Raw genomic sequence first — 13,590 nt, 5'->3', positions numbered from 1 at the left:
AGCATAAGCTTTCATGGCCAAAGGCCTGCTTCGTCAGATGCGTGGGGGGGATTCAGAGGGGTATTTAAAGAGGGGGTCCCAGTAAGAGGGGGGTCGGAGCTGACAAGGTCTATTCAGCAAGGTGTAAATGGCCCAGTATCAACAGTACTTATCAAAAGAGTTAAAAACAAGTTAGATCAGACAGGGGCTGTGAGCCTTTGTCGGAGAAACTGCCTTTGTAAGCTGCAAACCACTCCCAATCTCTGTTTAATCCATGGTTAATGGAACCAAATTTGCAAATAAATTGCAGCTCAGAGATTTCTCTCTCCATTTGGTTTTTGAAATGTCTTTGTTTCAGGACTGTCACTCTTAAATCTGCCACTGAGTGTCCGGGGAGATTGAAGTGTTCCCCCAAAGGCTTCTGTGCATTACCGTTCCTGACGTCTGATTTACGTCCATTTATTCTTTTCCGTAGAGACTGTCCAGTTTGGCCAGTGTAAATTGCAGTGGGGCATTGCTGGCACATGATGGCCTATATTATATTAGTAGCTGTGCAGGTAAAGGAGCCCCTGAGGGTGCGGTTGATGTTAGGCCCTGTGATGCTATCGCTGGTGTAGATACGTGAGCAGAGCTGGCAGCGTGGTTTGTTGCGGGGATTGGTTCCAGGTGGTCTAGAGTGGCTGGTGAGGATTTGTTTAAGGCTGGCAGCTGTCTGCAGGCGAGGACAGACCTGCCTCCCAAGGGCTGTGAGAGTGAAGGACCCTTGTCCAGGATGGGTTGCAGATCACTGCTGATGCGCCGGAGAGGCCTTAGGTGGGGCTGTATGCGGTGGTGCTCGTTTGGCCTGGCTCGTAGCGGGTGGCTCCTGGGTACCCGTCTGGCTCTGCCAGGCTGTTTCCTCACCTGCTCAGGTGGGTGCTGTAGTGTGAGGAGAGCTTGGCCAAGGTCTCGTAGATGTGGAAGCCGTGGCTCTCACTCTTCCGCCAGCAGATGGCACGATTGACTCCAGCACCGCCTGCGTCAGCAGGCCAGCGCCTGCCTGCCCCGGGCCAGACTCCTGGCACCCCAGCCCCGCAGCCGTCCTAGGCAGCTGGTCGCAGCTCCCGGGCACGGTCCCGCTGCCCTTTCGCCCCGTGTCGGGGGCACACGCCGGCAGACTGACGGGCTGCAGCTCTGCTCATTTCCTTGGCTGGGGGAATTTGCACTCAGCGAGCGCAGGGCCCGGTTCGCCAGCAGACCAGGGCCAGGGTTTAGACAGAGAGGCCCCCGTTGGTGCTCGCCGCGGGCCGGGGTGTGCTGCCTGGCGGGCGCGGGACCCCCGGCAGCTACTAGTGTGTTGTGGCTGCTGCATGTGTGTTGTGCTGTGTGTGTGTCACGCTGTGTGTGTCATGCTGTGTGTGTGCTGTGCGTGTGTCGCAGCTGCTGCGTGTGTGTGTTGTGCTGTGTGTGTGTCGTGGCTGCTGCGTGTGTGTTGTGCTGTGTGTGTGTCATGCTATGTGTGTGTCGCGGCTGCTGCGTGTGTGTCATGCTATGTGTGTCATGCTGTGTGTGTCATGCTGTGTGTCTGTGTCGCGGCTGCTGTGTGTGTGTCGTGGCTGCTGTGTGTGTGTCGCGCTGTGTGTGTCGTGCTGCGTGTGTGTCGGGGCTGCTGCATGTGTGTCATGCTGTGTGTGTGTGTCGTGCTGTGTGTGTGTTGCGGCTGCTGCTTGTGTGTTATGCTGTGTGTGTGTGTCGTGGCTGCTGCTGTGTGTGTGTGTCGTGCCGGGTCGGCCCTGGCCCGGTGGACAAGGCACTGGAGTGGGACTCGGGAGATCAGGGGTGGACGTTTGGTTCTGCCCCAGGCTCTCGTGCTGGTTGCTTTGGCTCGCTGGGTCTCGTCCTTTGTCTGGCCAGCGGGGGTCATGCCTGCTTGCCGGGGCTCTGTCGCTGACAGCCTGGCAGCCGGGCCTTTCTCTTACTTTGTGCACGTACAGCGCCTAGCGCCAGGACCTGGGGCTCTCGCTCGAGACGTGCTGCTGGGATCCAGGGAGTGTGGGATGTGCTTCGTACGGCGGGAGGAAATGTTACCCACTGGGCAGCGGGTACTTTCCCTTCCTGAGTCAGTTCAGGGCCATGTACGATGCCGAGGGGTGCGGCGCTTCCTCCTGGATGAGGTCCCGGCCTTACACCAGGGGATGGGGAGCCCCGGGCCCAGGGGCTGCACGTGACTTATCAGGGGTAGCCACTGGCGGGTCGCCAGCCACTTCACCTGAGCATCCGTGGGCACAGGGCTGCGGATTGCTGTTCCTAGCCTCTGGGCACCATGAGCCAGAGGTTCCCATCCCCTGGTGTAAGGCCTGGCAGCGGCTAACCCTAGTGAACTGCGGACAGCTGGCATGCCGGACGTTCCCCACCCCTGCCTTAGACCAGGGGTCATTGGAGATCTCAGGAGGCTTTCTGTGTAAGGACCGGGATGTTCCTTCCTTCAACTCCTTCTGTACTTCTGGCTGGAGCAGGCTGTGATGAGTAGAGCATGAGGGTTTGATTCTCCTGCTTTGGCTGCATATGTCTCCTACTGTCCTGTAGCAACCTGAGGTAGGTGCCTCGGTTTCCCCAGGCACAGCGTCAGTGCCGAGGGGAGTTTGGGTGTGATGACTTCCCACGCAGGCGTTCTCTGCTTCCTGACTTAAGTGGGTGCGTTGTATGTGGCTGTTTAATAGTTGCGTCGCTCCACCTTAGACATGGCTGCATTCCGTTGGGCGCGCTCAGTGCTCGGGGAGAGGTTTCGTGGCAGGCTGGAGGGGGCTGATTTCTCTCTCTCTTACGTGCCGCCCGAGGCATGTGTATAATGAGGGAGCAACACGTGCCCGGATGGGAGGATATGAGCTGGCGATGGCGGGCCTCGCTGATACACATCTGCGGAGAGGTGAAGTCAGTGGGCAGCGAGCCGGGAGCTCCTTGGCCCTGCCAAGTCCCCGTTATCAGGGCGGTCAGGTGCACCGCTGCTCAGAGCTCATTTTCCGATGGCTCTGCCGAGAAGGAAAAGCTTATTTAGGCGGCAACAATGCCGACTTCCTGTGTTCCCTGCTGCATCAGGAAATCACCCCAGCCTGGAGCACGGGCCACTGGGCAACCGACAGCCTGAGCTTGGGGATTTGGAGCCTCTTCCCGATCTCCTTCCCACCCGGGGCTCTGCAGTGCACTGGGTTTGTGCCCCCGTGCTCTGGAGAAGCGGCCGTGGGGACGGGTCTCTGCTGCACCCGAGGAAATCCTCGCTCTTGCTTGTCGCTTCAGCTCCTTGGGCAGTTCAAAGGCAAACGTGCTTCCTTCCGCATGGGAAGTTTGTTTGGGTCTGGCTGGGGTGACGGGTGCAGGGGGCTGCGAGAGGTTGCAGGGCCGTCTTGGAGAGCACAGATGCTTGCAGACGCTGGTTGGTTATCCTAGGATGGCACGTGCGTGCCAGGCCGGGTCGGGAAGGAGGTGCCCTGGGCTTGATGTAGGAGGATGGCTGATCTGTCTGGGCGCTCACCTGTTTGCAGGCTGAGTATTTCCACGGCTGCGCCTGCTGTCTTGAAAATCTGGCTGGCTCAGGCAGTGCTGTGCACCTGGAGGAGGTTGGGAAGAGCATTGCTCCGGCGGGTTTCCTAGGCGCGCTCCGAGCCCAGCTGTGGACAGACGGGCTGGAGGCATCTCTGGCTCTGCCCTGTGATCCAGTGGACACTGGCCTGGGACTGGGAAAAGCTGGTTTCTGATCTCAGGTCTGACTCCAATCCACTGGCAGACGGTGGGCAAGCCACGGCCTCGCTCTGGGCCTTGATTTCCCCAGCTGTAAAATGGCCAGAGCGCTCTGCTGCTCTTTGTGAAGTGTTTGGAGGGGTGCGGGCAGAAGTCTGCAGGAGAGCGTGCTGGTTGTTGTTAGCTGTGTTGACCCTTGAGAAACACAGAACTAGCTTTCCTGGGATGAAAAAGAGTGATAGAATCCCCCTGGGGTGTGTGAGTCAAGCTGGGATCCCGGCCCCTGGCCCCCATCAATCAGTAAAAGCGCCTTTGTTCCATCCAGAGCTCTGAGGACCTGATGGGGTGGCTGTGGGAGCTGGAGGGGGACCCAGTTGGCAAAGTGTTCCGGAGTGGGGGGTCCCCAGCCCTGCCCCTGACCGCAGGTGGACGTGACTCTCACTCGGCAGGGGGAACAGCCGGGGGTCAGGCGACAGGGACACAGCACAGAACAGACTGGTCAGCACAGGGACCAGAACCCGTCAGTACCGTCCAGCTTGGGGAGAGGGGCCCAGAGGGGTCCCCGAGCCGGGCCCTGGTCCCCTTCCTCCCACTCCAGCCAGACCAGACTGCCCCACCCCCCAGCCCAGTTCCAATTCACACCAGCCCGGCCCCTCCTCTGCTTCTGGCCTGTTTCCCAGGAAGGAAAGGGGGTCACCTGGTTGCCTGGGTTACGAAGAGCAGGGATGGCCATTGGCTACTTGTGAGAGATCATCCCACCCAAACTCCCCACAGCTGTGCCCTGATGCTGTGCCTGGGGAAACTGAGGCACGAGAGGTGACTTACTGCACTTCTCAGCCATTGCTCTCAAACCAAGTCAGGACCAATTACAGCTGTCAAGTGGGGAAACCGAGGCACCGAGCAGGAAAGCACCTTGCATGAGGCCTGACAGCTGGGACTCGAATGTTGCAGCCAGGCCACCTGCAGGCCCCTGGGGCGGATCCCAGCCTAGATACTATGGTGATGGGCAGTTGGGGATTGTGTGACCATCGGGGGCATCTCTGCCATAGTGCTGGGCAGTGCTTGTGGTGGGCCTAGGCAGCCTATGCCATGGCTGAAGAGGGGAGTTCCCTGGGGCGTGGCCTTGCTGGGCCTCAGAGTCCCACCGCAGAGGGGCTGCGCCATGTCGCTCTCGGGGAGCTCAGCCTGCAGCCATGGCGTGCCGCCGGCACACGCCCAGAGGGGTGAGCTGGTGGGGGCGGGGGTGGCAGCTAACTAGGGGCAGAGTGTGAGCCAGACATCCAGGAAGGCTGCCTGCGGGCCAGCACCAGCTGAGTGCCATGCTCTGCCCAGGGCCAGGGAAGGTGCCCAGCCCTGGCTAGCCCCTGTCAGAGCCCTGGCCCGGCAGGCCTTGGCGCTGTGACGTCCCAGGGGCATGGTGCAGGGCAGGGCGCCGGCATCCTCCTGGGAAGCTGGCCGGCAGGCTCCGAGCAGCGAAGACTCAGGGCAGCCGGTCCCAGCAGAGCACAAGCTGCGTCCCTCTCTCGGGGGTCCCCGGCCCGCGCAGTGGAGAGCTGGGCTCCTGGGGGGCTCCGCCCCACTCTGTGAAATTGGCCTGTTTAGCCCGTCTGCTTTTGTGGTGCGCCTGGGGGCCCAGTAGCAGCCTGAGCCAGGCCCGTTGCCCACAGCGCTTGTGGGGTGCAGCCTCTGGCGGCCTGGCACGTCGCTGCAACGGTGCATTGTCCGGCTGCGGCGGCGTCGGTCACCGCAGCCCCCTGGCACCGTTTCGCTCCGACCCATCCGCTTTGTCCTGGCGCTGCCCCGCCTCGGCAGGGGGAACTCGGGCTCCTGCACCAGGGGATGTTGGGTTCTGGTCTGTGACTGTCCAGGAGGCAGGTCCTGTCCTGGCCTCCTGGCTTCTCTCCCCTGGCTCTGTCATTTTTGCTCCATCCCGATCCACAGCCCCGTTTCCAGTGCAGCTCCCTTTACCCACTACCTGCCGGTACCTCTCCATATCTCCCCCGTCACGGCCTCCCCTGCACCTGGAGGCCGAGACAGCCTGGGGATCTCACCCCAGCCCTCCTAGTCCAACCTTGGCCGGGTAACAGTGCCGGCTGTGCCCAGGGGCCAGGTGGGTCTAGTGGGACGGCTGCAGGGCCGGGGCAGCGCAGGGCCCTGCTGCCTTTGCGCCAGACCCAGCTCTCCTGACGCTCAGGTCCTCGGCGGGGTCCCTGTCGCGTGCCCCCCCGCGCTCCGCCCTGGGGGCTCAGCGGAGGCCGAGAGCCGTCCAACGGCAGGAGAACTCCGCTTTTGTTCCCTAACCTGGACGGGAGACGGGGGGGGCAGTTCTCCAGCGCACGTCTGAGCCGTGGGGGGGCGGCGGGGGGACCGGCCGCATTTCGAGCATTCCTGCTCCAGCGAGCGGCTTAGGAACATGACTCCCGGCGGGGCGACAGGCGGGCTGGGCCTGCTAGCCCCGCATGCAGCGCACGGGGGGGAGAGGGGCAGGCGGGGAGCCCCGAGCCCCGGGGCAGGCCCTGACAGCGCCGCACAATGTGCTCAGTCTTTTCCCGAGGAGCCGAGCGGCTCCGGCGTACCTGGGCAGGCCAGGCGATCTTTGGCGAGGGGCCAGCGGCCTAGCTCCCCTCCCCTCCCCTCCCCGCTCCGCCCCGGCCTGCGCCGGGGTTTTCTGCAGGACTCGGCGCCCAGCCTGGAGTTTGTTTGGGTTGGTGCTGCTGGGGGGGGGGGTCCCCTTTGTCTCCGGTGCCGAGCGGCGAGCGGAGCGCGACTGAGTCCTCTCTCTTCTCTCTCGCAGGGTGCAAGCTGGCCTGCCACAGGGAATGCGAAGCCAAGGTAAGGCGCTGCCCTGGGCCACAGCAAAGTCTCCTTGTCCTGGGACTCCGGCTCAGGCCCCGGGGAGCCCCCCTCTGCTGTCCTGTCTGCGCTCGGGGCTGCTTGTCGATGCAGGGCCGCCGGGTCTGGTCCCAAAGCGCCGGGGGCCCCGGGCTGCTCCCAGCCGCAGGAGGGGAAGGAAAGCGCGCCCCTCCGGTTCGAGGCGCTGGGCGGCCGCCCCTGGCACCCACAGGAGGGGTCTGGGGCTGCTCCAGGCTGCAGCTCTGCAAGGGAAGGAGCTTTCCTTCTGCCCAGCCCCTGGAGCAGCCGGGCTGAGAGCCTTCCCTCGCACCCGGGAGGTTTGCCATTGCTTTCACGCTGGGCTTAACGCGTGCACCTTCCAGCTGGGCCCCTTGCTCCCCCGTGTGCTTGGGCCCCTGTGCCGCAGAGTTCTGCCCCACCTGCTGGCGGAGATGCCAACGCTCAGCCCCGATCTTGGCCTCCGCCGCCGGCTGGGGTTCGCGTGACCTCGGGCTGCTGGGAGCTCGCGCGGCTGAGCTGGGCTTGGGGCTGCCTCAGGGCGCTGCTGGGACTGGCGCACTGGCTTTACTTCGGGGGCACGCGTGTGGCACTGCAGACGGGCATCTGGGCAGAGGGCAGCTGGGTGTGTAACCCACACGCCTGTGGGGTGGGAGTCACGGTCCCGCCAGGTGGCACTTTGACCACTCGTGCGCAGAATGAAGGAGTCTCCGCTGTGGCCTGAGCTGGGAGCCTGCAGCTTTCAGCTCACCCTGCAGCATCTCCTGCACGCTGCTCCGGAGGTCCCAGGTTTGAGTCTGCCTGTGGGCGGTCGCCCGTGGGGAGCCGTTCTTGTATCCCGCGTGCCCGGCACACCCTGCGCTGCAAAGATGCAGCAGGCGCATTGGGGGTGACGCCTGGGAACAGACACGTCCTCTGGTCTCCCCCTGCCCTGCTCGATGCTGCTTCCCTCTCCGCCAGCCTGCTGTGAGCAGCTGGGGCTCCTGGCCCATTGCTGGTGCTGCGTCTGCCCCGCGTTTCCCTGCCAGGCGCTGGGGCTGGCGGGCAGCCTCGGTTCCTCGTGGCGGCCTCGTCCGGCGGCAGGGGCGGTTTCCCTGCCCGGGAGGCGGGCCCAGGTCCGACGGGCCCCGTTGCTGAGGGAGGCTTGTGCAGTCGGGTAGGGTATGGACGTGGGTCGCGGGCTCGTGATGCTGTGTGGGGAGGGCGGGCGCTGGCAGGGGTGGGGGGAACCTGGCAGGAGAGCAGCTCACGCTGTCCCCAAGCCTGGTGGTGTCTGGAGCAGCTGTCTCCCGCATCGGTCCTGCAGCTGCCGGGAGCCCCCCAAGGGAGGTCACCCCAGTACTGCCCCGCCTGGACCCTCCTGGGGTTTTCTCTCTGCCCATGACAGCGCTAGCACCCAACAGGGCTGGCGCCCCCCCAGGTGGTGTGTTCCGCGCCCCCTCTATGCCACTCCGGGGGGTCCTGCTCCGGTAGCCCAGCGCCTGACTCTGGCCCCTGCGCCAAGGCCCCGGTGCCGGGCCCAGCTCGGCCCTGGCACAAGCTGGGCTCTCTGTGCTCCTTGTTATCTGGGCTCCCCTCCGAGACTCTCCCGCCTTGGTCTCTGTGGTCCTTCCTCCCAGCCAGTCTCCCCAGCAGCTGGTCCTGGGCGCAAGGACCCATCCGCCCCCCTCTGCGACCCGCCCCAGCCGGTCCCTAGTGCCCACAACCCTCGAAGGCAGGCAGCCCGGGCTGAGCCCGCACCCCATCTCGGGCCTGGGTGGCCAGAGGAAGCTGTGAATGCTGCAGCAGCTGGGGGAGAATCTCCTTTGTTAGGTCCCTCAGACATCGGCTCGAGCCCGGGTGTGGGAAGTTGCGCCCTGCGTCCTGGCATTGTGCTGCCGGTAACGGGAGAACCTGGGATGCTCATGAGATGGCCAGTCCCTTTGTGCGAGCAGCGGAGAGCTGGGCCCCAGCCACCTCCTGGGGCAGGGAGTTCCTGGCCTCCGCCCCATGGGCTGGAAGAGCCTCTCTGTTCCTAAGCCGTGTCTCGCTGCAGTCCCCATCTGAGATGAGGTCTCTCCCTTTTCTCCCCGGGCTTTTCCGCCGGCGGGATGACAGCTCCTGTTCCGGCACAGCACTGTGTTCCCCGTCTGTCAGGCTGGGGAGCCGAGTCCTTCCCCACCCAGCGCCAAGTCCTGGCCCAGCCTGCCCCTGCGGGATGCCGGGGATGCTCGGTGTCTCGGGGCGCCTGGAGGAGGCTGGTGGTCTGATCCCGCTGCCCGTCTCACCCGGGTCTCCTCGCCGATGGTGGCTGACGCCTCGTGTTTCAGAGGAGCAGAGGTGGGATCGCCGGCCCCACACGGGTGGCCCGGCTGCAGACATGCAGTCCTGCGGCAGGTGGCGATTGGTGGGCTTTATTCCGGGAGGTGCTGGGGTGTCCATGCAGCGAGGGGGCGTCCTGTCTGTGTGGGGTGCCCCTCGCCGTCTGTGCGGGGACTTTGCGGGGTGGGGCACAGGTGCTGCAGTGTGCCGCTGGTGCTGACCTGGCTGCGCTCTGACTGGGGAGCCCTGCCCCATCTTGGCAGGAGCTTGGAGCTCTTGGTACCATCGTCCGGGGAAGAGGACAGAAACGACCCCCGGTGCCCACCATAGGGATGAGTGCAACCCTTCCTGCACACTGCATTGCTGCCCTGCGCTGGTGTGAGTGCCGCTGGGTTGTCCGAACCGGCTCAGAGCAGGGCCGGATGGCTGGGAGATAAATGCGCCAGGGTTCTGTCTACACTAGGACTCCCATGCCTGCCAGAGTTCAGTGCTAGGAGATGTGCCATGCAGAGAGACAGGCGGCCAAGGCAGGACGGACTCGTGGACACGGCAGGCCCCTTACCAAGCTGTGGTCCAGCTTGAGGGCTGGATTCCAACTAATGTACACCAGGTGCTCGTCGGGCCGCCCTGCCTGGAGTTGGCAGTGTCTGGCTCTGGGGCTCAGGCCCCTTTCTCCCCCTGCAGCAAGTCCTGGCGGAGGCAGGCGGCTGCAGCTGGGCTCGCTGTGCGCCCCGGCCAGGAAGCTGGGCCTAGGAGCAGCCTCTGGTTTGGCTGGGGGACGTGTTACATGGGCGAGGCCTCTTAGTGTCAATTCTGCCTGGGCCAGGTGCATTGGGCCACAGGTGCCCCCTTTTTCCTGGCATCTTCAGGGACCTCTGCCCTCACGGGATGGTTAGTGTAGTTGGAGCACAGGTGATCCCACCTCCAACGGAGCTGGACCTGGCCTGAGCTGGCTCGGAGTGCATGTTGTGTTGGCACCAGCGTGCTGTCTACACTAGGGTTGAGCAGCAGCAGGAGAGCTCTCAAATGCCTCTGCACTTGCAGCCTGCGTGTCTGGATCTCAGCTTCAGATTCTGAGTTGGCTCTGTGCAGTATTCGTGGGACTTCCAGCAGCACTTGGGACCACCGTGGCAATCGGGCCCCGCTGTGCTAGGCCCTGTACGTTTCCCAAAGGAGGGGAAGTCCCTGTTCCACAGAGCGGACAGGGAGGCAGACCAGACAAAGACGGGTGGGAATGCTGGGGCACTGGCCGCTGCCATCCCAACCCCTCGTCGCACTCCCTTTCCCTGGCGCAGGCACCAGGGTTTCTCCGAGAGGGAGAGACACATAGATGGTCGGTGCTGCTCTGTGGCTGTGGGCACCAGAGAGACAGGAAAATTGGCCCTGCCAGCAGCCACTGCCCTCTTGCCAACAGGGAGGGGGGCTCAGTTCTGGTCCGGAGCCAATGGGCAGGAGCCAGGGCACTTTCCAGTGCTTCCTACCCTGCGGACCCATAGCTGTACCCTGCTGCATGGGGCGGGCACGGTGACCTGCCTGTATTAGGAGGAAGGTGGGGGGAGGGGGATACCAGCCCTCTGGTTTGGCCGGAGCGGCTCCATTGGAATAAATCCAACTCTGACTGCTCCTGGCTGGGCCAGCCCGTCATTTCAGGGCTCTGTGGCTAGGGCTTCAACCCCAGCCGAGCCCTCGGGCCGGCCCGTTTCCAAACCACGCCAGCAGCCAGCGCGCTCTGCCCGCCCCAGCGTCCGCTGCCCGAGCCCCCAGGAAGCTCTAATGGCCTGGAGTCGTTACAGCCGTTAGACGGGGAGAGGGGCGAATATCAGAGCAGGAGCCTTCTGTGTTGTAGACCCTACAATAACAGATGGGGGCTGGGCAGTGACAACGGGGGTGGGGGTGGGGGTGTTGCAGAGCCCCTGGGCCGCTTGGAGGGCAGGTGCCACGTCCCCAGGAGGGTTCTGGAGTGGTTTTATTTTTTGTAAATCTGTCACGGGGGCTGCCGAGAAATAACGAAACAGCCTCCCCCTGCCGCCCGCCCGGAAAACGAAACGGGGCCCATTGGCAACAAAAGCCGGCCTGTGCTGCTCCCACCAAGAACAGAGGACAGAAGAACGGCCAGGCTGGGTCAGACCGGAGGCCGTCCAGCCCGGCGTCCTGGCTGCCAGCAGTGGCCAAAGCCAGGTGCCCCAGAGGGAGTGAACTGAACGGGGAATTGGCAAGCGATCCATCCCCGTCATCCATTCCCAGCCCTGACAGAGGCCGGGGACACCAGCCTGGCTGAGTAGCCGTCGATGGGCCTAACCTCCATGAACTGCTCTGGCTCTGTTTGAACCCCGTTACGGTCCCGCCCTTCTCAGCAGCTCCCGGCGAGGAGTTCCCCAGGCCGCCCGTGCGCCGCGATGGCAAACTTCCTTGGGTCAGTTCTAAACCCGCTGCTTGCTCAGCTCATCTGGCGTCCCCGAGTCCTGTTATTGACTTAGCTGACTTCAACGCTGGTACTCCGACTTGCGCATAGCTCAGCGACAAGTCTCCTCCACTTCACTTCGTCGGGGGACAAAATTTCCAGCCGGGCCCAGAAATGCCCCAGTTGTCATCCTTCCAGCTCCCTAGACCTTCTGCATGTTGGCCGAGGTCGGGCTGTTCTGCGTTTTCCTGGCGGGTGCCATGCGAGAGCCGGGCGGACTCTGCTGGGTGAGGGTTTTTGAGAGTGTGGCCTGGCCAGCCCCACTGTCTTCTCTTGATTCCAGCGCCCCGGGGTTCTTGTCCTGCCCTGTTGCAATGCTCCGCAGGTGTGACCCAGTCTTGGCATTTGATGCAAAGGACGCACCTCAGACGGCTGTTGGGGACGCTTGTGCTTTGCCAGGCTGAGAGCCAGGCCGGGCCCAGAGGAGGGGGGCCGTCCGTGCAAGGGGTGCTTGCGGGGTGCTTTGACCTCCTGGGGCAAACATAGTGCAAATGGCAGAGACTATGATCCCTGGCCTGACACGCTGCTCAGCTGAGGAGGGAGCGCTGCGTGTTGGGACGTATTGTCTCCCCAAGCTCCGGCTGCGCGTGACCCTCCAGGCTGCTTGCAGAGGGCGCGTATGCGATACCCCTCCGAGGAGATGCCCTGCCGCCCAAGTGACTTCCGAGTTTGGGTCTGCTGGAGAATGCTGAGCCCAGAGGACTTAGGCACAATCCCCCCCCTCTCCTTTTTGCGTGCAGAGGGCTCCGCAGGACAGCGATAGGGGGTGCTGAGGAGCTGGTACACCTAGCAGCTCGGTACAGGGGCTGTGCAGAGGAGCAGACATCGATCAGACTCAGCTGCGTCAACTTGATCTCTCGCCTCCTCTTGCAATCTTATTAATTTACAGCGCTGCTCACCCAGAGACCCCTGAATCCCGAGAGGGGCTTAAAGCCCACGAGCTTTTAAAAAGGGCGGCTTTTCGATTCCTTTGTTCTCTCTCATCCCAGCGGATCACGTCCTCAACCTTCCCCCCAACAAGACAAGGGCTTAAAAGGGATTTTCTTTCTTTCTTTCTTTCTCTTTAAATGAAAGCTGCAGCTCTTGGGGAATCCCTCGGTCCAGGGGGCTGTAGGAGAAGCAGCGCATGTCACCAGGCTCGTGATAAAATCGTGCAAGCCGGTGGGTCTGCAGCCCGACCCAGGCCAGGTGGCCGGCGGGGCTGAGACCTGCGGTGTGAGCACATGTGCAAGGCCCGAGGGGCGTGCCGCACATGCGGGACGGGATTGGCCTGGTCTGCGTGATGCTGCCGCGTGCGATAGAAGCTGAATCCCACGAGGGGCGGGGGAAGGGCCCGCTCACTGCTCACACTCACCGTCAGACTGGCCTGTGCTATTAATAAGGCTTACCTCAGGCCTCAGGCATGCTCCCCTCTCTGCATTCCTGGGGATGGAGCTGCGGCGCCCCTGCCCGTCCCCCACCGCAGAGCTGTTTCCTTGAAGCCGGCTCCAAATGTATTCAGCTCTTGATTGCTCAGATTGCTGCCAGCTGGTCACCGTTAGGGGGAACTTCCCCGGGCGGGTTGTAAACCGCCAGGCGCACGTCTGGGGGGCACCGCGGCTGCCACTTGCAGAGACACTGGCACGGCCGGGAAGGGATCCGGGGCCTTTTCCAGAGGCCTGCTAAGTTCGCTGCAGATCCTCTTCTTCCACGCCTGGTGGGAGCCCTTCTCGTGGGGAGAAAGGGGCGGGAAGGGCCAGAAGCCCCATTGGTGCTGGGGGTGGAATGGGTTGGGATGTGGATGTCTCCTGTCTTCTACCTGCATGACTGAGATCAGAATCAGGCCCAGGGGTGGGGGGGACCTGCTCCTGGGAGATCCCTGCTGGTGGGGCTGGGCAGTGCAGGGTGGGTGCTGGAGTGCCAGAGAGAACCCCAGACCTGTTTGTCTGGCAGCCTCACCACTGCATGTCCTCGATTGTCCCCGCATCTGAGGTCCACCTTCTCTCGGCCTGGGCTGGGAACGCTCCACCTTGAGTCGTCTCTTGCCGAGAAGAGGAGGTGCGATTATGTTTACTGGCATTGCACTATTTGACCACTAGATGTCTCCATGCTGTACAGAATTCCAGGCAGGGTGTGGTCCCTGGTAAGCACTGGAGACTCAGCTGGGGTTCAAGCTGCGTGGAAGTTCATCTGTGTGGTTGAACACCATCTCTTGTAACTGTTCCCACGAGTACTGTAGTGGAGTGTTTGACAGTGGAGCTCTAGAGAACAGAAGACCTAGACTGCAGCAAACAAAATGTGTTACA

At 63.0% G+C, this 13,590-nt stretch overlaps 1 protein-coding gene across 7 annotated transcripts in view; it reads left to right on the top strand.

The window, feature by feature from the left end:
• Positions 1 to 13,590, top strand: part of TNS1 (tensin 1) — a 245,809-nt gene that overhangs the window by 20,453 nt on the left and 211,766 nt on the right. For all 7 annotated transcript variants that reach the window (XM_075001459.1, XM_075001457.1, XM_075001452.1 and 4 more), the window contains exon 3: positions 6,488 to 6,525. In XM_075001459.1, coding sequence (XP_074857560.1) covers positions 6,488 to 6,525 — 38 coding nt within the window. The remainder of the gene's footprint in view (positions 1 to 6,487; positions 6,526 to 13,590) is intronic.

Source organism: Carettochelys insculpta, chromosome 8 (genome assembly GCF_033958435.1).
Source record: "Carettochelys insculpta isolate YL-2023 chromosome 8, ASM3395843v1, whole genome shotgun sequence".
Classification (NCBI taxonomy): Eukaryota; Metazoa; Chordata; order Testudines; family Carettochelyidae; genus Carettochelys; species Carettochelys insculpta.
Note: the sequence above shows the minus strand (reverse complement) of the source record. Positions and strands in the feature narration are given on the sequence as shown.